The 25,430-nt window shown below is 45.5% G+C and overlaps 1 protein-coding gene across 1 annotated transcript in view; it reads right to left on the reverse strand.

The window, feature by feature from the left end:
* herc1 (HECT and RLD domain containing E3 ubiquitin protein ligase family member 1) overlaps positions 1 to 25,430 on the reverse strand; it is a 61,211-nt gene that overhangs the window by 3,545 nt on the left and 32,236 nt on the right. The window contains 40 exon segments of the mRNA XM_030415066.1: positions 2,575 to 2,827; positions 3,135 to 3,211; positions 3,297 to 3,462; positions 3,597 to 3,766; positions 4,044 to 4,213; positions 5,283 to 5,421; positions 6,742 to 6,911; positions 7,434 to 7,536; positions 7,631 to 7,753; positions 7,925 to 8,080; positions 8,185 to 8,366; positions 8,865 to 9,003; positions 9,266 to 9,391; positions 9,507 to 9,572; positions 9,676 to 9,876; positions 9,878 to 9,976; positions 10,309 to 10,482; positions 10,574 to 10,675; positions 10,962 to 11,108; positions 11,789 to 11,909; positions 12,088 to 12,299; positions 12,380 to 12,510; positions 12,589 to 12,789; positions 14,224 to 14,360; positions 14,844 to 14,971; positions 15,057 to 15,265; positions 15,808 to 16,021; positions 16,802 to 17,069; positions 17,657 to 17,831; positions 17,973 to 18,173; positions 18,264 to 18,316; positions 20,085 to 20,353; positions 20,757 to 20,983; positions 21,065 to 21,186; positions 21,394 to 21,649; positions 21,809 to 21,925; positions 22,222 to 22,388; positions 22,503 to 22,740; positions 22,826 to 23,099; positions 23,869 to 24,505. Of these exon segments, the coding sequence (XP_030270926.1) occupies positions 2,575 to 2,827; positions 3,135 to 3,211; positions 3,297 to 3,462; positions 3,597 to 3,766; positions 4,044 to 4,213; positions 5,283 to 5,421; positions 6,742 to 6,911; positions 7,434 to 7,536; positions 7,631 to 7,753; positions 7,925 to 8,080; positions 8,185 to 8,366; positions 8,865 to 9,003; positions 9,266 to 9,391; positions 9,507 to 9,572; positions 9,676 to 9,876; positions 9,878 to 9,976; positions 10,309 to 10,482; positions 10,574 to 10,675; positions 10,962 to 11,108; positions 11,789 to 11,909; positions 12,088 to 12,299; positions 12,380 to 12,510; positions 12,589 to 12,789; positions 14,224 to 14,360; positions 14,844 to 14,971; positions 15,057 to 15,265; positions 15,808 to 16,021; positions 16,802 to 17,069; positions 17,657 to 17,831; positions 17,973 to 18,173; positions 18,264 to 18,316; positions 20,085 to 20,353; positions 20,757 to 20,983; positions 21,065 to 21,186; positions 21,394 to 21,649; positions 21,809 to 21,925; positions 22,222 to 22,388; positions 22,503 to 22,740; positions 22,826 to 23,099; positions 23,869 to 24,505 (7,120 nt within the window).

Here is a 25,430-nt window from a genome sequence, read left to right on the forward strand (position 1 = left end):
TCCAGTGAGAGTTTTCCTTTGGATTAATAATAATGCAAACCGATCGGTTACAAGCGCTGAACCGATCTGTTCATTTATTCTCTTGATCGATGAAGCACCGACAGGTTTTAATGTCGCTCGTCTGACATCGAGTCAAAGCAGCAGAAAAGGCGAACAGGAGATTCTTTCTCTCCGTCCTCTCTTGCCAGAGCAGCAGATGCAGCCCCTTCCTCTCCTCCCCCGGCCTGGCTGACGGAGGCGGCCGTGCAGTGTTGTGGCTCCGACACCACCCTCCCCTCCGCTGTGGGCTGGGAGCGCGGCCAACGCTCCGCCTGGCAGGATATGCTGCATCAACAGCGGCCCTGGCATTCCTGCAGAGCGGGGCTTTACAGAGCGGGGGTTGTGTGAGGTTGTTTGGACAGAAGAGGGGCTCCGGGACGCTTTCGGCTGCTCGCGCCAGCCTCGCTGTGGGGTTTTTTCTGGGTGTGGTGGGAGGGGTGTGTGGTCTGTGTCAGTAATGAGCAGAGCCACAGACGTGCTGATGTTTTATCAGCGCTGGGAAAGAACAGAGTGTACCAGCACCGAGAGCAAAGCCCCCCCACAGCACCCTGCTCACAGCCGCATCCACTGTCCCCGACTCAGGGTTACCGTTCAACTCTGCTGGCCGTAAATAGGATGAACCTTCTATAAATCACAGCGTGTCACTGCCGGGTGTGGCGCGGTGATGGTATGTGACATCATTAGAAGTTTGTTTTGGGTTGTGACACTTTCGGTCCGTCTGTGGGAATAAAAACAGGCTGACGAGGCCGCGAGCTGGCTGCTTATTATCTGTGAGATCCTGCTGAGTCACGCGTTCACATGGCCGAGGAGACGTAAACACGCCGCCCGCAACGCCAAAACAATTATCAGACATCCTGAGAGTCTTTGGAGATTAATGTTAAAGACAGAGTGATGACGCTGTGATCTGCAGCAGGTGAGGATGTGAAGGTAACTGGTATTTACTGCTGAGCCGTAAAGGATGTGGAATGACGCTGGTTCAGTTTTTATACGCAGTAAAAGTCTCCAGTTTACATCCCGGCTGTAAATCTCACCTCCATGTTTGACTTCTCAGCGGGTTTCTAACATGAGAGACGAGATCATCTTAGTTTATACAATCAGATCAGTTCTGTGATGTCACTCTCTGTTAATAACCCTCAACACAGACGTGGAAAGTAACCAAGTACTAATACTTTCACTGTGATACTCTGAGTACATTACAGAGGCTGTACTCTATTACTTTTACTTCTACTTCTACCAGAGTCTGTGGTTGGTCGACATCCCTGCAGCTGCAACTAATGATTGTTGTCATTATTGATACATTTGACGATTATTTTCTCATATTATAAAATACCAAAAATCCGTGTTTTGGCTTCAAACATCTTGTTTCATCATCAACTCGTCGACGTTCAGTTTACTGTCACAGAGGAAAGAAACCAGAAAATATTCACATTTACGAGAATTAATCTCTAAATATGACGACTTTTACAACGACTATATGACTATAACTCTACCGTACAGTTCATACTGAAGTATTTATTCTTTATTCTGGCTGACGTGTGTGAGATAAGATCCCTAAAGTTCGTCTGTTACACAGTTTTGATAACGACCTGCAGTGGAACATTTTACAATAATGAATAAACTGGTCGGTGCTCTCTGGTGGAGAAACTCTGTAATGGATCCTCTGTTTCTAAATGACCTTTAAGGTTCTTGTTTCTGAATCTCTGTCATGACATTTTTGTTACTTATCAGTCGACACACGTCATTATATTAAGATAATATATCGGCCTCTGTGGTCTTTCAGTCGGGCTTTATGACTCCCTGGCAGAGGAGATGTTTCCTCAACGTGTATTCTGGTTCCAGACTTCTGAATTCTTCAGAGATTTAAAGTTAGTTTTTATCTGAGGCAGATTCCAGGTTTACAAAAACAATCGACTTATCAGACTTTTTGTAGGAAGAACTGAGAATCTTCCAACACCTGCCGACCGACATCCATGAAATACAGCAACAGAAACATGGAAACAAGTTCAGATGAGACTGAGAAACGTTGGAGCTAATTCACAAAGATTATCATGGAGTTGTATTTAAATTAAGTAAAAATATCAAGTCAGCAGCTGTAAGAATCCACCACTTACATCTCGACAGCTAATCATCATCAGAACCAAGACAGTTTGTTACACAGAACCATCCGTAAAGGTGCAGCCATTTAAAAACAACACTTGGCAGGTGATTGGATGAATCGTCTGTCTGTCACCGTCTATCACAGCCAATCAGATCGACAGCAGGAGAACGCTGCCAGAGTCAAACTCCTCCAGAAGTCAGTGGAGGGAAGAGAGAAAACATCTTCTTTGTCGTTCTTTTCTCTTCTTTCAATTAAATAAACTCTCCAGTAAAGATAAAACTCAACAGCTCGAAGACATTTACTGTACAACATGTTTTATCAGTTTCACAATGTAGAACAACATGAACTCACAGCTTCCATTAAACAAAGAATATAATAAAATATTAATAAATAAACCAAACCAACACCAGAAATCTCAATCAAAACGTTTTTCCCACCTCATGGAAATTATCCTCGGTGATGCCGCTGTCTTCAATGTGAAGAATGCTTTTGAGCGTCTGCACATAAAGCAGGTCGACTTCCTCCAGGTCCTCCAGCTGCAGAGGGATGCAGCACAGCTGTTTCCACACCAGGGGGGCCAGGTGCAGGTCCAGGGGCTTCTTGGTGCGGATGGCCACGCCCATCAGGATGCCCAGGAACTTGAACTGCAGCATGTGCTCGTCCATGCACGCCGACGGGTTGAGGAGGAACCTGCGCAGATCAGAACAGACACAGATGTTGTTTAAATGATGAGTTTAAGATAAAGGTGAGACGATCGGTGATGGAGCTGAATGCAGGTTTGAGAGGATGATGAGGATGAAGAGAGCAAAATTAAATGGACAGGTTTTTTAGAAGATATTGTTCTGCTGTTATTGAACAGACGCCATCTTTGAAAGCTTAGTGAAGAGACTGATGTGAACTTAAACATTAATAAAAGTTTCTCTTTGCATCGATTAAAGATCGATTCAGTCAGAGACGATGGAGAAAAGCTTGACTGCTCCTTCCTGTTTCTGCTCACCTGTCTCGGTTGTACCCGACCTCTGCGGTGGCGTTGGGGGAGGGGATGAGCAGGTCGACCACGCCCGTCTCCAACTCCTGCAAACACAGAAATATAACTGTGTCAGACGACAGCTGTGACCTGCTGAATGACTAAGAATCACTTTAAAGAACATGAACACACCTGACACATCTCTGTGATGGTGTCATCGAACACGCCCCCTGCGTCGTCAGCGCCCTCTCCCACCAGTTTGACCTTCCAGGCCCTCGAGGGCAGCCGGAGGTCCGAGGCGTTCAGCTTCACAACCTGACGAGCGATCTGCACGAAGATGGGTTTACACTTCCGACCCCTGCACGCAGTTACAGACAGATAAAGAATACAGAATTGTAAGTTAAACACAATAAACATGACAAACTACATGTCACAGGTTTGTGCAAAAATACGTAAATCTTAAAAACTTGAGTAAGAAGATGAAAAACTGACCGTGTGGAGATCCGTTTGACGGTGATCTGGGGGCCGTAGTTCTTCCCCTGCACCATGGTCTTGCCGATGGAGCGCACCATGGGCAGAGTGTAGACTCTGGGGGCCAACAGGGGCCTCAACTGGCCCTGAACGATCCCCCAGGTACCAGCGTTGTAGTGGGATGTACAGCTCTGCAGAGGGACAGTTACATTCATCATTACTGTGGGACAGTGTGTGATGCAGCAGTTTGCTCCCTGCAGTCAGACGTCACATGAAACATTCTGATCTCTTCATGTTTAATCTTCATCTACAGCCTGAAGAAGGTTTCATTTACGACCTCTGTGTGTTTTTCTGTGGAATCTTAACTTTGAATATTTTCCTTTTCTACAGCTGAAGCTCCACAACTAGAATTCATATTCATCAGAGTGGAGTTAGACGTTTCTTTCAGTGTTCTGGTTCTGTGCCGACCTGGTTGTTGGGGCTGAGGTTGAGCAGCCTCCACGATGAGTACATGAGGTCGGAGAAGTGGTAGAGGAGTCGCAGGCGAGCCCGGACCGCCTCGATGCTGACCTCCTTCAGCCCGTTGTACTGAGGCGGCACCGCCACAGGAAGACCCAGCTGGAGAGGAACTGATGAGCCTGAGGAGGAGAAGAGAGAGGAGAGAGGAGGGAGGTGTTAAAGGAGGGGAAAGAGGTCGGTACTGTACAAAGATGAAGTGATACAAATATTATTTCAATTTATAAATGTAAACAAATTCAACTTGATGAGTTGCTGCCACAAATCATACGGAATTCTACAAACTGTGGTCACAAACCAGAAAATGTTTTATATTTAGGAATATGACGACATGTCCTGATTATCCTGTCAAACATGATTATTAGTCCTTATTTTATCCCGATAATCATCACAACATTCTTAAAAAAAAGTTTGACAGCCTTCTCAAACTGTTCAATCCTGAATAATGAAATTAACCAATTTATTGTGAGTGTTTTTTGTAACAACTCTAACTTTCCTTGTTCCTGATTACAGTTTCTTCTTCTTTTTTTCTTTGTCTTCATATAATAACTACATATGAGAGCGTGTATATGTTTCTGTATAAGCTTTTGTGTATATCTGAGGTGGATTGGTGCAGACGTGTATTTATGAACAGTAACATGTGTACATGTACAGATGTGTTTGTATGGATATTAAAACTGTAACAACATGTTACGTACGCTACAACAGGGATCTTTGCTCCTCTCTTCTGGAACACTGTTTTGTTATGTTGTTTTGTTTCTTTAGGCGTTCTGGTTTTTACCCCTTTGAACTTAAATAAAACTGCGTACATACAAGTCGTAAACATTTAACAACAACATATGTTTGTGCTTTATGGCGAGTGGCGGCCATCCAGAGCTCCATCTCAGTTGATGAGGTATTCACAGATGTTTTCAGTTTTCCTGTCCATTAAAACAGTTGTTTGGCTGATAGTGTATTTTTATCTCTTTTTAACTCCTTTACATGACATTCCTCAGCGTTTGTTCACCAACAATCCGCTGCTTCATCTGACAACAACGAGTCTGGTATTTACTGTAACTCCACGTTCCAGCAGCACTGCAGGAAATCTGACCCGCGGGATAAAGTGTCGCCCATCAGGCATCCTGTGGCATGTTAGGACGTGTGTGTGTGTGTGTGTGTGTGTGTGTGTGTGTGTGTGTGTGTGTGTCTCACCTGGGGCTCGCGGCGGCACAGAGGGAGCCGTCCATGCAGCACTGTGGCAGCGTCCTGCAGAGATCTGGTGGATGTGTTTTCCCTGCAGCATCGTCACCACTGTGGGTTCTCTAACGTGGTTGGTGTGACCCAAACCAAGCTACAGCACACAAACACAAACACAAACAAATAAACATTAATTAAATCATATCAACAGAACTTAAACATGAATTCATTCATTCTTTTTGATCAATCATTACGTAAATTGTAGCCGATTCATTTTCTGACGATCGATTTCTGAGCAAATTCTTTCAGATCATTTTGCAGGATTATTTGTAAAATGTTTTTAAATGTAAAAAGATTTTAAACAATCAATTTAGAACAACACATGACCGTCAACACAATGAGGACCGCCTCACCCTAATCCCACTTAATCCCACTAAAATCAGTCTTTTGTGTGCAATGGGAATGTGTCAGCTCTGCATTTACACCCGGGTCAGTTGACTCTGCAGACGACACGGATGTTTTTCACCTCGGTTCATCTTTGATCTAAACGGAAGACCCGGGTGAACGCGCTAAATGTCGCCGGTGAAGTGATGATGTGTATCAACATCCGGTGGTGGCACAGAAGTAAAGAAGGAATTTGGGATGTTTTATTTCTGGACACAGTGTTGGAGGTGGAGCCGAGGTTATTACTATGAAGCTGCTCGGTGGTGTTTTAAAGCCAAAAAGTGACTTCCTGGCTATAAAAAAATAACTGGATCGCTGACAAAGCCAGATAACTTCTGGTTTAGCGCTTGGCTAACTTGAAGGAGGATAAAATAATTTAATCATCAAGCTCTTCTAGACATTCCAGATGTTATTGGACAGAATGGCTCAAATTATGACAGTGAGTCGAGTCGTGTCTCGTGGGCCGTGACACTAAAAATAATTTATCCAACGTTTAACAGACTTTCACAATGTTGTTTTCTCTTCTGTTACAGCTGTTTCCAGCACATGTGTGACGTACAATGTGACGCTTCAGACAAAAAATAAATAGATGATTTATAGCATTTTAAACCTGTGTGGATCTGCTAATGTTGATGGAAAAGCGGTAAAACAAACAGGAATATAAGCATATGTAACAGACTGTACATACCCCGAGGGGATGAAAAGAATAAAGATGTAAGTATTTCTAAAAACTAGTAGCTTTTCTGTGTGCTCGTCTTTGTCTTCGTACAAAGCGTGTATGTCGGTGTGTTCCTTTATTTCACTTTTAAACAACAACATGAAACACATTTTAAACTCAGATTGTGGATCTGAATTCTCTGAAATTCATTATTTCCAGATCCGACGATGAGGACGGTTATCAACAGAGTCTCCTCATTCTGTCATTATTGTTATTGACAGTTTCTCTCTGTTTTGTTCTGTAATATTAATATTATCAATCAGACTGACTGACAGTCTCTCAGTGGGGCGTCGGTGCGTGTCAGCAGGTTACCTGTCCCTCTGAGTTGCTGCCCCAGGTGTAAACGTCTCCTGTGGAGGAGAGCACCAGAGTGTGTTCAGCTCCCACAGCCACATCCTGGATGTGGATCCCTGACAGAGCCGGCACCTGCTGGGGCCGGTTGTGGTTCCTGGCTCGGCCTTCAGGGAGGCCAATTAGGCGGTCTGCAGCAGGAAGGAAAACAAATATGTGAACGATGTGACAAAGAAAAAAAACAACTCAAATGATCTTAACATGAACTTTATTGTGAAAATACTGCAGCTGTATTTTCTTCTGCAGGACAAAAAGTTTTAGATCATTAATGTTTATGATTGAAGAACCAAAACTGTTCAACCGCAACCATGAATACATTTTTCTACAAAAGTAGAACAACAACTAATGACTCCTTTCATCATTGATTCATCTGCTGATTACAAATAATTTCTTTATTCATTGTTAAGTCTGTAAACTATCAGAAATCAGTGAAAACAATCTGAAATATTCTGTTTACTTTAATGTAAAACAAAAAACAAATCATCACATTTGAGGAGCTGAAACTATGAAACATTTGCCGCATTTGTTTAAAAATAATAGATAATTTATTTATCAATCATCAAAAAAGAAGCTGATTAATTTTCTGCCAGTTGGTTTGTTGTTGTTCACGTTAAAAATCAGATCACAAACAATAAACATGAAACCAAACGCACCTTGACCGAACGTGAAAACTCGTCCATCTTTAGTTAAAGCCACAGAAAACTGAGTCCCACAGGCCACTTTGCTGATGTTGATTCCACACAGCACGTCCACTTTCTGAGGAATTAAAATGTTAAAATAAACCTTTATTAGATTCACACAATGACAACATCATGTGAAATCAGTTTCAAAGGTGAGACGTGGGCCTCACCTGAGGGGACGACTTCGCCGTGGAATTTCCGAGTCCCAGTTTTCCATAATCTCCATCACCAAAAGCCCAAACCATCATCCCGTCAGCAGAGACGACTAACGTGTGGTTCAGACCACAAGCCACCTGAAGAGGAACACATGACGACAAAAACTCTGAGACATCTTCAATCATCTGTTTTCTACATCAGCCTCAAACACAGTCAAAAGATTCATGCCAACAGTAACTGTGACACTCAAACTCATCATCACCCGTCGCCTTTTTCATTTAGTCAGCTCTAATCTAGTTCATTCCTACCTGTCCGACTTGATATCCCTCCAGAGCCGTGACCTTCTCTGGCAGCTTCTTGTTCGATGTGTTTCCCAAACCCAGTCGGCCGTAATCACCGTTACCGAAAGTGAAGAGTTTTCCATCAGCTGTGACGACGGCAGAGTGTTTGAACCCGCAGGACATCTGGAGGAAACAGAGCAGAGTTAGTAACCCAGAGTCAGAAAGAAACGAAAATGTAAAATAGATGTTAATCCACACAAGTTAAACCTGAGGAGGTTCAGACTGACCTGCACCACCTCCTCTCCCTGCAGCGCTTCAATCTGTCTCGGGCGGCGCTGGCGGTCGCTGTTCCCGTGGCCCAGCTTTCCGTAGTCGCCGTCCCCCCAGCTGAAGACCTCCCCGCTCTCCGTCAGAGCCATGGAGTGACCGTCGCTGCCACACGATGTCACCAGCTGAGTCACAACGAAACCTGAGGGACGAGGAGACGACGGTCAGGGTGAAAGTACGGAAACATTACAGGTGTTAGAGAAGGTGCTGAAGGTTAAAATAACAAACATCACAGGTGTCACAAAATGTTGGTTGTTGTCTTGTGTGTTCTCTGAAAGCCACTGTCTACTGTCAGTCAGAGATCATTTGATTTTAAGTAAAAGAAACTCCTTGTTTGTACATTTTAATGCATATAAAACTTATATTTTAGGCTTTTATCAACGTCACAGTTCTGCATCTGGACCTCTTCAGTACAATCAGGAGGCATGAGTTGTTATTTCCACGTGTCAGATGATTATTTAATCAAGATTTCATATTTTCTGCTGTTCGTCTCATTTCCTCTCTGACCACTCATGTTCCTCTCAACTAATCAAGTCTGATTACAGTAAGAGAAACAAAAGGATTCTGATTGGATACGATGCGATCAGACTTGAATCCCCGTCAGTGTGTTTGGTAAGAACGACAGATGTTTCAGCTTCACCTTGAAGAGCCGAGATGACGGTGAGAACGTGCAGGTCGTCAGAGTTGCCCTGCCCCAGGCGGCCGTAGCTGCCCTCCCCGCAGGCCAGCACCGTCCCGTTGGGCTGGATCACAAAGGTGCAGTTCTGACCACACACCACCTGACGGAGGAGAGCAGACGTGAAGTTGGTTAATAAGCTTCTGTACAAAAACTGCAGTTTGATCACAATTCAAACTCCAGTTATCAAAAAAATATCAGAATCAAAACAGCAAATTTGATTTCTTCGATTTCTTTATGTACAAATACGCATGTCCTACTTTTGTATTAAAGCTTTATAATATTTCATGTGTCCTTGGGTCTCATGTGGTGTGACTGGATGTGATTACAGGCTACTGGATGGTATTGAACAGGTATGTGTGTACCTGTTGTGCCTGAGAGAAGGACGGGGCGGTGGTCGGCACCAGGATGTTTCTGCCAGCTTCTGCCAGCTGCCCGTGTCGCCCTGCGCCCCACAGATACACATCACACTTCCCCCCGAGGTGCCAGTCCTGCAAGAAAAGACCAAAAATCAAAACGATTTAAAATAGCAGTTCTGACTGTGTGAGGAGGATGAACGGAGAGAAACCATTTATTAAAGTTAATCCAGGTATCAGTCTAAATTACCTCTGGTCTGGAGGTGGCCCAGGACATGATCTGCTCATCCATCCCAGAACCCCATTTACTGTTGTCCTGGACAAACAGACAGAGACTGTTATTACACGCAACAGTAGGTGTTCATTTTATTATAAATGTCAGTTCCAGCAGTTGAAGCAGCAGCAGAAGCCTCCCTCACCATCAGCAGAGACATTTCATCTTTAGGCACCGGCTCCAGGTCGGGAACAGAGAACGACTCTGGGAAGGTGGCGCCTCGAGCGAGGGCCTCCGCCGCTTTGACTGTAGTAGAAAAGCAGTCCAGCCAGGCCCACTCGCTGGCACACCACACGGCCATGCCGGACTCTGGAGGGCAGTGTCGGAGGGGCGGCGGGACGGGGGGGGCGGCAGAGGAGCTGGTCCAGGTGGAGACCGACAGCAAGGGAGGCCAGGCACTGCATGTAGGGGCTGTGGACGAGCTGCTCGCCGCAAACTACGTGAGGCTGGAAGGAAAGAAGAAAAAGACAATCAGCAAACACGAAGATGACATCATCCTCAATCTGTTGTTTCGTCTTTTCTCAGGTCGCCTCGACTGACCCATAATGACCTTCAACAGCCCTCAGAGAAGCAGCATCAGGTCGTCACATTCAGTCTCACACATTTAAACTTCATTCTAAACATGTTAGTACTACATCTCTTACCACAGAAGAGGACGTACACATACACTTTATCTCTGTAGCTCGTTAGCTCATTTGCTTTGCCAGATGCGTCTGGAATATTCCACTAGATTTCTATCCATTTGGCCTGAATCAGGTCAGATTGAATGTCTCAGTACCTTCTCGTAGGCGTACTGCTCCTGCAGCATGACGGGCAGCCTCTCCAGGAAGGCCCTCATGCAGGGCGCCATGTTGAGGCCGACGACGCCCTGCTTCTTCAGAGCTGTGCGGCAAGTAGCCAGCACATGGTTGGACGCCATGAACTCTTTGGAACAGTTCACAACCAGCACATCCTGGAAATGAAGCAGACCAGAGAGTAAATAGACATTAATTTAGTTTAGGTGATGCAGCTAGAAGCACATGAGTCAGGTCAAGATGTCTCACCTTTGACCTGTTGGAGCAGACGGCGACTCCCACATCTGGGATCCAGACTATGTTCTGGATCGCCCCTGAACCGGCTACCACTGTCTGGAGGACTGAGCCATCCTGTTGGACACACACACACACACACACACACACACACACACACACACACACACACAGACACACACACACGCAGTGGAAGGCATTCAGTGTGACAGTAAACAACGGAGTGAGCTACAACTGTCAGTAAGACGAGTGTGTGATGAATCATTTGTTCAGTTTGAGCTTCTCATACATCTGTTTACCTGTGTTGAACCTGCTGTACTTCTATAGATCCTGTGTGGGTGTTTTCACCTCCATCTGTGTGTGTGTGTGTGTGTGTGTGTGTGTGAGTGTGAGTGTGTCTTACCCGCAGGGACCAGATGTTCATGAGGCCTCCCACTCCTCCAGATGCCAGAGCCAGACCGTCGGGGCTGAAGGCCAACGTTCTTACTGGAGTGATGTGACCCTTCAGCTGGAAAACACAAACCGCTCCATCTGCTGACCACCGGGAAGACTGCAGCACAGTGACAGCATGTAAATCAAACAGCGCACCGTCTTTACTGAAACAGATTTTGTCATCTCTCCTCGGACTCTGTGTACGTACAGAAGGAATACGTGGCGTGATAAACTGCTCTGAATCTTACAAGCAGTTACTCCATCTTTGTCTTTTTAGCTTTAACGTCTCATTCTGAGGTAAATACTGACGTCATAGTGTAAAGTCTATAGATAAATGACACCATCCACTTATAGATTGTTTCCCTGTAAACTTCTCTTTCAGCATGATATTCAGTCAGCATCCGGGCTCAACATTTCTGGGAAAAACGAGGACGAATTACGTCACAAAGGAAGCACTTCATCATGTCACAAAAACAGGATGAGGCATTGTTTTCCCCGGTCACCATTCCCAGGTAACGGTGGAACAATGTGAACAACCGTGGATACACAATAGAAACACTGCAATAGAAAAAGAAGCCCACTGATGCAGGAGGCAAAGGAGGTGAAGCGAGGTGCTGCAGGGAAACACTTGAAGGGGGGAAAGCCTAGTTAGCTGCATCTGTTCTGTGTTTCATTCTCATTGTTGCTGTTGCTGCTATGACATCTGCATTTTCCTCTAAGGATTAATGAAGGCTTGTTTTATTATATCTCATCTAATCATACAATGCCATGAGCATGAGTAGTGACTGATTCAAGTACCATGAATTTAGGTTTGGCTTCGTGCTCCCACCATCCCTCTGACTCAGACAGAGAGGATTCTGGGAATTTAGAGATGTCTTGAGGGACGGTCCAGACGGACACCAGGCCGTTCTGACAGCATCTGAAAAACACAGAAACACAATAAACCCTAAGATATTCTTCTACGGATATAAATCAACCTCAGAATGAAAATGTTCCTGCAGATTGCAGCTGATCAAAATGTTCATATTGAGTTGTTTAGACTGGAACTCGTTGAGGTAATGAGAACAGGCCGTAAACTGTCACTGAGGAACACCTACATGGCGAACATGCTGAGGGGCTTCGGGCCATGTCCGGGCAGGCTGCACCAGGCCACACCGTTAACCAGGGAGGGGTGTCTCAGACTCTGCAGGCAGCGCCAGCCGGAGCCTGAGTCAGAATCCGGACTGGCCCACAACTTCACCGTCTCCTCTTTGGCACAGGTCAGCAAGATCCGACCGGTAGGACTCCATTTCATACTGGAGATCGACTCCTGTGGATGCAACACGCAGAGAGATTCAGTACAGAGAAATAAAAAACGAATTAATCTTTATTCATGTGGGACTAGTTTACCTTGTGTGCATCGATGACCACGATGGCTCCTTTTTCTAGGGGCTCTTTGGATCCAATTAGCAGCTTGCCATCTGCGTAGCCCACAGCAAAAGGCTGGTCTTCACTGTACCAGGCGATGTGCATCACTGCCACTGAGAGGAGGAACATCACTTTGTTAGACGTGTGCACGATTATCACAGATTTTAGAGACAGAGATTTAATCTTCATACCGTCTTTTCTGTAGCAGTGCTCCAGCTCGGTGCGGTGCATAGTGGAGGTATCCAGCACCTCGATAAGGCCCAGAGATCCATCCATTCGACCCACCAGCAACATGTCTTTGGGTTCCCCGCACCACAAAGACTCTACCTCTTCTTTAGGCCACGACAACGCCGACACCCAGTGAGGCTGCACGTCCAAAAGACCTTTGCCACCTGAGAGGAAAGGAAGGAAGGTCACAGTTAGTCTAGAGCCGTTTCTCTGTTCATTTCATCATGTTTATACTGTATTAGGGCTGTAACGATACACGTATCGAAGCGGAAATGGCGACACTCAGATCCACGAACCTGTCTCGCGCTGTGAGAAGGCAGAATCGCGACACAACTTCCAGTCCAGATCAGCACTATGAGCTGTAGGTAACACCACATTAACACCGCAGCAGTCGTTCGCCAATTCTCCGCCATTGTTCGTTCACACAGAGCGAAACACCGCTGTAAAGACGAACCGCTGCGTAATTCACACAGAAAGCCGGCGCTGCGGCTCCTAAAGAGACGTGACGGTACACATCACGATGATGACGTGTGTATGTGTTTTCAAGGGGTTTCCCCGGTGTCTCCCCTGTCAATCTAAACCCGACGGAGGCTGTCTTCCAGGGTAAAGTTTACTGAAGTCTCAGTCCGGAGGGCTGACCGTCACTGAGATTTTTTTTCATCATAAACACTCAGTGAGTTAAAGTGTTTTTTGCCGGTGACAGACGCTGTGTATCGGGGCAGAAATGTGACGAGGAGTCAGTAGGACGGGCGGGAGGAAGGACGCTTCTCCACGTACAGCTGCGGTATTTTTCCTTCTTGCCAAAGACAGTTACAGTTACTACGTTACCTTCGTTTGGTTCTGTAACGTTGCTTTGTGGGACATTTCTCTGTATCAAGTTGAGTGAAGGAACTGTGCAGTTAGCAGACCATCAGATAGACACGCCCTCCACAATACTATCAGACAAGTATCATATACAGAAGTTACTGAAATGTTACATAAATAAAATGTTTAATTTAAAAAAAATAAATCGAACCGTGGGTCAAAAATCGTGACACAAACCGAATCAAGGGTTTGGTGTATCGTTACAGCCCTACACTGTATATACTATAAGCGGTTTTAGAGTTTACTGAGAGGAACAAACATGGACTGTAGCTGGAACTTATCACACAGCAATACCCACAGAATGATGATAAAACATAGAACAGGTTTAATTTGCTTGTGCAATAAGGACACAGTCACATTTCAACGGCACGAGACAGAAACGTGCTCATGAAAGCTCACAGGAATGTGATCGTGGACTTTGATCCTCGAGGCGATTGAAAGTGGCCGAGGACAGATGGTGCATGCTGCAGGGTGAGTGGGAGGCAGGAAACAATGATTGGATGGCATTCAGTCCCCGGGCAGATTTATTTTTAATGGGAACCATAAAATCTTAATGCCCTCTCATTCATATTCTGTGGACCTCACACAGCACTGATGCACGCTGGGCAACATAACACAATTTACACTGACACACTTTGTCCAAACAACTCAAATGGAGCTCATCATTAACACACTGTATAACAAAGTAAAAACAGACTGAACAACTCAGAGGAGCTGTAAAAATAAATGCTTACCGTTAACTTGCCAGATGTTGACCATTTTCTCCATGGCTGAGGCCAAATATTTCCCAGTGACGCTCCACGCCAGAGGAGACAAGCAGGGGTCGCTGGGAGATCCCAAACCTGACATGGCCTCGTCCGAGGAGCCGTCGCTGAAAACACAAATCAGACCAAAACATCAACTGTGTTCATTTAGAAACATCTGATATAAGATCAAGTGTATAAAAGGTTATATAGTAACAGAATATTGAAGCTGTTTGGGGTCAAACTTTCTCATAATGTAGTAAACAATACACTGCATTATTGTTTTGGAAACATCTTTAAGAAGTAGCTTATAGATTAAAAGAGTATAGATTCATATTTGACCTTTTTATGAGCACGTGTTTAAATGCTGATGTGTTTATGTTCTTTATTTCTGTTTGAGATGCTCCTGTGTGATTTCTATTGTCAGTAAAATGTAGCTGTTTGAAATGTGTGTGAGACCATAAAATAACAAAAACTAAACAAATAAAACATATTGTAGCTGCAGATAAATAATGTTTGATTTATTGCTCTTATTTTGGTTAATACTGAGACACTGCTGTGTCTGCAGGCAGGACATTTGACTGGTGCGTTCGTGTTTCAGAAAGTCTTACTCCTTGTTGAAGATGCAGGTCTGTTGGAGGGTGTACTGGCTCTTAGTCACGTTCCACATCCTGACCGTCCCGTCAGTTCCACTCGTGGCCAACAGGCCTTTTTTACTGCTCCAACCGCACGTGATGACCTGAGTGAACCAGAGAAAGTCTTTAATATCAAAAGGTTCTGAGCGGTGAACCAGCCTGGGAACTCCTGCTTCTGTACCGACTCACTCTGCTCTGATGAGCCTCCAGTTTGATGAAGGAGCACTTGCGTAGGTCACCCGCCATGTCGGCGAAGGTCTGCGGCCGGCTGTGGTTGTTGTCGCGGTCGTGGGCGGCCAGCGTGCGGACCAGCTGTTGGGCGGCCCACTGGCGGTGCTGGGAGGAAAGCCTGGAGGACAGGCAGCAGGCCGCCAGAGCGTTGGCCAGCTCCAGAGGCCCTACAGCGGAGGGATTATGGGAAGGATGGGCATACAAATGCGCAATTAGACCTGCTCGACATGGAACACAAGGTGACAAAGTTGCCCGGTGAGTGAGAGAAAGACCATGAATGAAAAAAGACAAACATGAAAACTCAAAAAGCACAGAAAAAACCCAAAAGGTTGACCAAAGAGAGGAAGAGACAAACGTGTGTGCATGAAAGCTAAACAAACATTACTGATCAATTACTGCATGAATTACACAAACACACGTTTATAATCATGAGATCATAAACATGTAGGTATACAAAATACATTTAGTCGATCAAGGCAATGCTTATAGTTTATTACTCTATAACATTTCAAATATTTGCAGAACATAAACAAGCAAAACTAAGCTCAGCCTTAACAAACAGTCTCCACCATCTACTATGACAATAACTGATGAATAAAATATGATTCTGAGATATGAAGACAACCAATGAGACGAAGAAAATGCACATAAACATCTATGAACACATTGGATCACATGGGACAGCAGCTCAGCTGAACATCCTACAAACCTCTTTTCTCCATGTCAGCCTTGTCATAAGCAGGTCTGAGTCGGGCTCCTTTATCTGCCAGCAGGGCCACCAGAGCCTGAGTGACCACGAAGTTAGGAGAGGTGACGAGTTTGTTCTCCTCGGCTACACCTCGCAGGAAGCTGGGCAGGAATTTCCTCTGGATGGGGTCGTCGACTGTGGTCAGATTCATGCCAGTAGCTGCAGAGATCAGGTTCTGGAAAGGAAAAACGCATCGCTTTAATATAAGTTGCAGTTTGACTGGGAAAAGATCAGAGAACAGTTAGGCTGTAATAAACTTTTTAAACAAATCTTTCCATTATGTGATTCACATTGATTATATTCATCATACCAAATGAGAAGAAAGAACAACTTCACAACATGCAATAATAGAAATATCAATAATTACACCTGCAGCTGCAACACTGATCACTGTCGGCATGTAAAGCAGCTGAACAGAGATTTTATTTCAGTATTGAGATTTGTTTGTTGGCTTCATTTGTTTGACACAAAAACAGATTTGTTTGGCACTTCTCTTCCATTTATTTAATGTGTTGTGTGTTGGACAATTTTAACAGGCTGTGGGATTTGTGTATTGTTACATTATGCTTCTGCAGTGGTACATAACTACATTACAGTGAGAAGAACGGACTATGTGATGTGATATAACTGAGCAGATTGATGAGAGAAAAGTAAAAGGGCACTCTGGAGGTTTAAGACACTGACTGTGTAAATGTATCATCCCAGATCAAACCCTAAACTCTCTCCCCTTTATTCTGTAACCTTTATGTTGTCCTCAATCGTAAAAGTGCCTCCCAAAACAAACTAGCTCAAATAAAAATGAGTCAATGATTAACTAGCTACATGTCTGACACCACAGCAGACATGTATTGTTTAAACGTGTTCTCTCTTGACACAGATCTTTTAAATCAAACATGAGATCTGAATAAATCTGTGCTATGAATGAAATACCAGGCTGATGAGGAACATTGTGTACCTGAGTGCAGAGTTGCACCAGCAGCTTGGCAGCGTTGGGACTGTTGGAGGCCAAGCAGCCCACTGCTGTGCTGAGGTAAGCCAGGCAGGAGATGGGTTTGCTGGCCTTGGCGGCCCCTCGAGGCCTTTCAGCGTGACCAGAGCCGGCTGTAGGACTGGTGGAAAGACCTGCTCGGCCCGCCGCCGCCAGGCACATCAGTCTGACCAGAGTCCTGATGTCGGTCAGACCGAGCGACTCCAGACCTGCTGCCAGGCTGCAGCTCGAACCGCTGAGTGGGTGGAAGAGAATGTGAAGAAGAGAAGGAGACAGGTCTTTAAATGTATAACAGTCAGAAAGCTCTGCTTCCATCACAATGTGTGGTTCTTTAATGATAAACAAACAAAGACAAGGGATCCAAATATTTGGATACTGAAGAAGAGAAGAGGCTCAAATAAACATCATTTAGGAAAACACTCTCAGAGAAATGTAAGACTAAACAGAAACACTCTGTTCATCATTCAGTCTGAGACATCATTTCCATTTTAATCATTATTGTGTCGTTTTTGTTCATCTTATGTTTTTATGGCATCTTTCACAATATTCTGATGATCTCAGTTGTTTAACAAACACTTTCACCACCAGGTGGCACCAAGAGTTTCAATTCTAAATCCTCCAAATCGAGGCTTTGGAGGACGAATAGATCGACGCCGAGTATCAAATTTAACCCCAAATAACTGAGTTAGGTTCAAGCTTAACCACTGAAGACTTGATTTCCAGAGTTGATATTGTTCATATCAGTTTATCAAACTTGTTAAAATCTGAACACAGGCCTTGTAATCCACGCAGACAGAGAGACAGAGTGTTGGTGAAGACTACCTGACAGACAGCAGGGACAGAGCTCTCATCACCATGGTCCGGGCCAGCAGCACCTGGGCTGCAGCCGTCACCCTCCTCAGAGCCATCACTCGGTCGTGAGGGTTCTGGAGGGCTGCCGCCTGCTCGCCGAGCGTCACCCTGCCAGATGAACTCTTATCCACCGAGGTCTGACAGCCTGAACACAAACACACACTCAGTTTACTAAATAACAACTGCTTTACTTCAGTTTGACTGACTGCAAGTCACAGAGACACAAAACTAAACATATCAAGACGTTAAGTATGTTTCCAGAGGGGCTGTTGGAAGTCCTCCTCACCGATCTGCAGAAGGGTCTCTTCCATACTGTTGGTGGCCGTCACCATGGCGACGGAGGCTCCCAGTGGGTCGCTGTCAGGGAACTGGACGGCCTCAGGGACGATCCTGCGCTCACTGAGACCCAACGGACCGGCCAAGAGCTCAAACTCCTCCTCACCAGTCAGCTTCTCGTCCTCATCCACGTCCAGCATGTCCCAGTCCTCTGCAGCGGGACGGACACACAAACATTAAATACATCCAGTGACGCTGAATTCTTGTTTTGTTGTTTGAAATGTTTATAAAAACACTTTACCTTCGTAGACACTGTCCTGCTTTCCCAGGAGGTCAGGAGCCTGTCCTTTATACCTGAACACACAAGAATGTATTTCGTTTGAATAACAACATAACAGACCGAATGGTTCCTCCACTACATTAGTTGAATGGCCATAATTGTTCTCAGCAGACACAATGGCAGCCAGACGTTCAAACAAAAACAATTACATTTAATTAGGCCCCATTAGCCTATTGCTGTTTATCATTATAGTTATTGCAGGCAGCCTGATGGGTCCAAAGAGCAGAGAGAATTGGAATTGGAGAACAATGTTTCTGCAGAACCGACGATCTATGAGTTATGGACTTTTTGGCTCGTTGCAAGAGGTTGTCAAGAAGGGATGGGTAAAAATAAATAAATAAATCGATTCTCATCTCCTACGATTCAGAATCGACTCGCAAAATCAATTATGCAAATGTTAATTAAATTGATGTTGACAAACCAAAAAGAGGAACTGAACTACGGAGACAGTGCAGCATCCAACAATATACAGCACGCCAGAATTATCCTGCAATTCATCTTGAAGAGAGGAAGAGTTTACACCGTTTCTTTTATTTTATGTCTGAATAAGAATCTTTGCAAGACTAACATGAAGTAGGTCACATGTTTGTGGAGACTTTTGGCCATCAACTCACATGCTAATGTAGCAGCATTAAACATCTTAAAGTGAAACTCTCGCCAAAAAGAAACCGAGGCTTTATTTGTGAATGTATGAGAGTCAAACCTTCGTGTAAAAGCATAATTAGGATAAAAGAGGCACTTTTAAGATTTACTGTAGTTACAATTTCGGGCAAGATAATTTTCAATGGAGTGCTTAAAAAAAGGAAGGAAGGCTTGAGGAGCGGTCCACCATTACTCTCCTGCCTGTTAGGTCGCACTCTGGGATCGATGAGTGCTCGTAATTATGCTTTTTTTAATAACTCAAAATAATGACTGTATTTCCAGCTAGAAAACGCGCATCTCTCTCCTCCCTCCATGTTGCTTGTGTCGCTGCGTGGTGTTACACGTGAGTTGTCCTCGTGCTGAAAACGTGACTTCTCGCGCACAAGACGTCACTCCTCGAGACGCAAGAAGAAAGCAAAATATATATTTTTACTAGGAAAATGACTAAAATCATAGTAACGCACAGTGACTTGAATAAGTAACTTTAATCTGATTTCTGGTTTGGAAATATTACCGCGTTAGATTACTCATTACTGAAAAAAGTGGTCAGATTAGAGGAACGCGTTACCGGCGTCACTGATTGTGTAGTTTTAGTGCAACATGGAGCCTGAGAACGTCAGTTATAACAGCCCACGTATTAAAAAAATGTTGGGTTTAAATCGGGCTCGGGCTCATAATGACAGTTAATGTGTCGGACACAACGTGCACGGGCTCGTGTCGGGCCGGGCTTGGACACAACGTGCACGGGCTCGGGTCGGGCTTGATATTTTGGGCCCGATCTAAGCTCCAACATGAAGGTTTGACTCATATACAATCACAAATAAAGTCTTGGTTGCTTTTTGGCGAGTTTCACCAAATAAAACTCTGTGGCAAGAAAATAACTCGATCCTCGGCCTGTTTTACCTCAAAGACCCTGCGCCTGCTCACCATCTCTCAATACTTTGTGAGCCAGATGGGAAATTTAGAATGTCGGTGACAAAAACTATTACTTCTTTCTCTTGTAACATTTGTCCAAAGGGTAAACCTTAAATCATAAATCAAAGTGGACACACTGAGAGCTGACAGTCGTCTGACAGTCACATTCAAACTGAGGTAACAATTCTGGATTTCTGAGGCCAACACTGTCTCAGGTGTGCGTACCTCTCCACAATGGGCACTTTGGCTTTGCTTTTAATGGCCAGGTACTTCTCTCTGCAGCCGCCACACAGCAGGTAGTAGGGGTTTCCACTCCCGCACTCCCCTCCGAACCAGCCGTCCACATAGGAGCCGTTGCTGCGGTAACCCTGCCGGTTGGCGCTGCGGCCGCAGCCCGGGTGGCTCTTCTTCATGTGTTGATTGAAGTTGGCGACGTTGGCCTCGCACAGCTCGCACACCACCACCTCATCTCGATCGTCCGCCTCACATACGTGCTGCGAGGTGTGGTACAATCACACACACACGCACACACGCAAAGACAAACAGGACACACAAACACAATACGAAGATGTTGAGAACAGGAATTAAGCATCCATGCAATGTGGTGAGTTCGAATATGGATCAATGAAAGCTTTAATGAGTTTCTTTCCCAAGCAGCAGCCAGTTATCAGCAGTGAGAATGATCAGTTAGTGTTCTTTCACTTCATGCCAGTTAGAGCAGCTGAGTGGACGAGCTGTCCGGTGAAGAGCGCTTCAACAGGTGAGAGTGTCTGACTCAGAAATGCCTTTCAACGTGCATGTATAGTATGAGTTTACTGTGAGTGAGAAGTGATGCAGGGAGGTAAAGAGCAGAGTGGTGATGGCAGCCTTCGAGCCATAGCATAAAGTCACACACACCCATGTTGGCCAGTCCAGTACCTCCGGGATCCACATTCCCAGAATGTCGGTGTCGCTGGCAAGGTCCTGGCCGAACATGGCCTCCATGGTCTCCTCGTCTAGGTCCATCTCCAGCTCCTCGTCCAGGTTAAAGTCGTAAAGGGCGCCGGGGTCTTGTTGCTGTTGGAGGGATGAGACCTCCCGACGTGACTGGCTGTGGTGGGCCTGCACCGAGCGGTACAGTCCAGCTTAGAGGGAGAGGAAGTTTAAGGTGAGGAAGTAGGAGGTGAATCTAAAAAAGTAAAGATGTCTTTGTGAGATATTCTTACCAGCGCGGGCTAACAGTGTGCGTGCAGCCAGGTCAAAGCGGTGTTTCCTACCGACAGCAGAGCGACCTCTGAGCGGAGCGCCGCTGGAGGCTGACGCACTGTCCTGCTCCAGACCCTCAGGACTACAGAGGACGCAAATACAGACGTTAGTTTGTATACTTGTGCAGTTATGTGATGATTTAACACAGAAATTTAGACAATAACTGCAAACAATGTTTTTATATTGCTGCTCTTTTTGACCACATTCATCATGATGTGTTTCCAACATCTTGGATCCATGAAGACCTTCTATTCTGAATACACTTTCATTTGAGAATCATCGACTGCACCTTTCACTGAAGCCCTCCTCCATTTCTGAAGCGTCTGCACTGGCGATGTCTCCAGGTGAACACAGGAAGGAGCCCCGGTCCAGAGATTTGCCTCCGGTGGAGGCTGTTGCACCCGGACAGGAGGAGTCTGAGCCTTCACCACCAACACCGCTGCCTCTGGTGTGAGGCTCGTCGTGCTCGTCTTCTGTACCTGGATGCTCGATCATCCACATGGCCAGCACTGTGATGTTCTGAGCGTCTGCTTCTCCTCGAGCACCTGATGGAACAGGAACACACGCTGGACTTCTTAATATGACAGCTGTATTAGAATATTCATAGTCTGACACTTGCTGTGCTTATTAGGTTAAAACTTTTATGCATTGAACTTAAATAAAACAAAATTGTAAAGACAGGCAGAGATTTGAGTGAGACGGACCGGTGGCCTCCAGAGCTTTGGTGATCTGGCGCAGGGAGAAGCCCATCTCCAGCAGCGGCACAGCGATGGCAGGAGGAGGAGGAGACGTGGACAGCCGGCTGCTGGGGTCTGACAGAGCTGCAGCGAACAGCCAACACAGACAGTCAAAGTATTGTGACATCTGGGATACAGGTTTGATGAGTCTTCCTTATTCTAATCTATACTTATTTGTTTCTTTTACATGCCCCTTCTTTTAATTAATTTGGATGGAACAACTCAAACAAAGCATAAAGGAAGGTTTCTCACACTGCTTAACAGAACTAAACAGAAGTACACAGCCACAAACACAAAGAAAAAGAAATATTCAATGTTTGTATCAGCCAAAACTGAACAGGCTTTTTACCACATCCATGTTGTTAATCTGTTGCACTTACAGGTGCCGGTTCTGTTCTGTGGTCTGTTGGGCTGAGAGTCAGGAGAGGTGAGACTTTGCCGGCGGCCGACCTCGTCTGAGGGAGACGTTGGAAGAGACGACACAGGAGGAGTCTGAGCTCGCCGGGTCGGAACCAGGGTGGTAGTTGGGTAGCTTGAGAACATTTGCCTGTCACATCGCAGAGAAGCGTAGAAATAATTATCTCTCTTGAATCACACATGAAGAACAAGGCTAATGATTAACACAAGCTGCCTGACAATGTGTGCAGCCATCTGTTCTGACCTGAGGAGGCTCAGAGGCATGACCCCCGGAGACTCTGTGGCAGGGACAGTCTCTGTGTCCGTGACAGGTGTGGTAGCAGTTGTGGTGTCCTCCAGCGAGGAACTCATGAAGGAGGTGGTGCTGGAGGCCGAGGGGCTGGTGGTGACAGGGGTCTGTGCCAGCTGCTCACCCTCCGTACCTTCCCCCTCACCTTCTGGTTCACTTCTCACTCCTGAGGGACATGAAGAGACAGACGACGCTGAAGAAGTGATTGTTAATCAAGAAAGGAACTCCACGAGCACAAACAAACAACCTTGATTCATTATATTTCTGCATATTCTCACCAGGCTTGGCCTTTCCCCCGCTGGGATCCTCCAGCAGCCCGTTCACAACCAGCTTATAGATCATGGCCTGAGCCCTCTCCAGGTCCGCCAGGCCCAAGGCCCGCTTGATGGGGGAGCGCATCACTGCCCGCTTCACCATATGGCGCATGAGGAACTGTAGAGCCGCCCGCATCTCCACCTCTTCCTGGCAGACAGGCGAGGTGGCCGCTGTGCTTCCACTGGTGGTGGCATTTAGATCAGCATTGTGCCCGCTGGGTGCTGCTTCAGGTAACACCTTGATGTCAGAAGAGAGAACAGGTTTACATTAATCTGACTATATCTGACCGGGATGTGTCTCAGGTATGACGTACTTTCTTCTCAACCCAACGATATTCAGTTTATTGTCACGGAGGACGAAAGAAACCAGAAAATATTCACATTTAAGAAGCCGCAACCAGATCATTTTTAGGAATGATTTTTAGTTACTCATACTGATTAACTGATTATCATAATAGTTCAGGATTGAATTTTAGCTTTTTTCGGTTCTTTTACTGTTTACTGTTCTTATTCACTTTTTCTTGCCAAGTGTTGATGTGAAGATTTATACTTCTTTCATATCTGTCCATTAAAAGTATAAGACTCCTCGACTCAGCACAAAACACATGTGTCCTGTGTTCAGCAGTGAAGTTTGGAGGTGCTGGTCAGCAGGTGTTACTACAGTTACAGGATTAACATTTAAGTTTTCTTCACCTTGTTTTTCTGGCTTCAGACAAATGGAAATCTACTTGCCCAAAGTCAATATTTACTTGCTCCTAGAGCCTAGCTATAAATTACGTTAATTGTATAATCTTGTTTTCGGTCCTGATGCTCAGCCAGCCTGCTTCATGCTCCAACAACATTTTCAACAGACAGATTTGAGAGTTTTGTCAATCGTCTCATTTAACTTATCAAGTAAGCTAATTAACATATTTCCTAAAAAGTGAAACTACTCCTTTCATCACGCCACTGAAGAACCTGAGTGATAAAACTCTTGCTGTTTCAGCCTATTTAGCAAGTTGCCGTACCTTTGGTATAAGCAGCAGCTCAGCATACTTGCTGCAGCTCAGCAGGGCGCTGAGGGTCTTCATGGCTCCCAGGTAGAGGTAGGAAAGCTGCACAGCGTGGATCTCCGACTGGGTGGCGACAGACGACGGAGAAGGCTCGTGACTGCGGGAGGTGTGCTCGTGGCCTTTCTTCCTGCTCCCCTCAGCAGGAGTATGAGGAGCTGAGGTGAAAAGGGTTTCACTCCCGCCTACACCGCTGACCACAGAGGAGATCTCGCTCTCTGACTTTGAGTTGGGCGCCACGTGTGCTTTCACCTCGTCCAGGCTGTGAGACACACGCAGGTCAGAGGTCGTGTTCGGAGCGGCTCCAGGTGAGGCTCCAGCGTCCTTCTGTTCATTACGGTTGTGCCCCTCACCATCTGCTTTCTCTTCATTACTGGTCGGCTCGTGCCCGGTGGAGGCGGCGTTGCGATGCTTCTTTTCATGGCGCCGTGCGCTGAGCTTCGCGGCGGTGTCTTCGTGGATGCTGGTAAGGTAGGTGAGGTCCAACAGCAGCGAGGCGGTGAGCCCACGGAAACGCGCCACGTCAAAGGGCAGCGGCTCGCAGGGTTCCAGGTTGTATAGCGGAGTGTCACTAGGTGACCAGAAAGTTGGGAAGCTTTAATAGAAGGGAGTGGAGAGTGAAAAGAGACAAGGGAAGGAAACACAAAGTGAGGGACAGGGCAGGAGAGAAAGAGCACAGCATGCAAGACAAATAAAAAGATGGAATGTGGGTATGACACAAAACACATGCTGCTCGATGATTTACTGAGCCATGCAGAAGAGTGATGGATTAATAACAAAGCAAAAGGCGAGTGAAGCATGGATTTAATAAAACACAGCGAGGGAACATGGATGGTGACTGAAAAGCAAGAGGCTAAAGCAGAGTCTCAGAGGAATGTTAACACAGGCAGTGAAGAAACAATCTGTGTTTGAAAATACATTTTATCAGCCAGGTGGTCAAACTGCTGACGACCGTGTGCTCAGACCACGGCACGTCACATCAGTACCCAGAACAGAACATCATGCAAAGCCTTGCTGTTGGATCAATAATCATTTAAAGAGGGTTTTACCCCACGTAGACGAAGTTATTTACAATATACAAGAAGTAGAAGTAGGTTTTACAGCTACCCAACAGCAGTGACAAATCTTTACATAGCTGGTGTTGTCGAAACAGAAATAAATATATAACTAGGGGTGTCGTGATTTCAACTGGAAAGACAAAACTGATCGATCAATGAAATCAAAAGCTGGATGCACGACTTTCCAAGTATTTTTTTCTCTCCAGCCGCCTTTCTGAGGACGTCCAAAGAGAAATTAACAACACTTTTACAAAAGGACAAACAAATCCAGTTGCCTATGATACAGCACTCAGAATGAGACACAGCTCGCTCAGTGTTAGTCTGCAGCTGCACTTCTACACATTTACTGGTACTGGAAGAACATCCCGCAGTGTCTGACATGTTATTGATCTGTTTGGGAGGAGGGTTCACTCTACACAGATCTGAAAAGCCAAACTTTGTAACAAACTCAATTTATGTCTT

This window comes from Sparus aurata, chromosome 4 (assembly GCF_900880675.1).
Source record: "Sparus aurata chromosome 4, fSpaAur1.1, whole genome shotgun sequence".
NCBI classification, from domain to species: domain Eukaryota; kingdom Metazoa; phylum Chordata; class Actinopteri; order Spariformes; family Sparidae; genus Sparus; species Sparus aurata.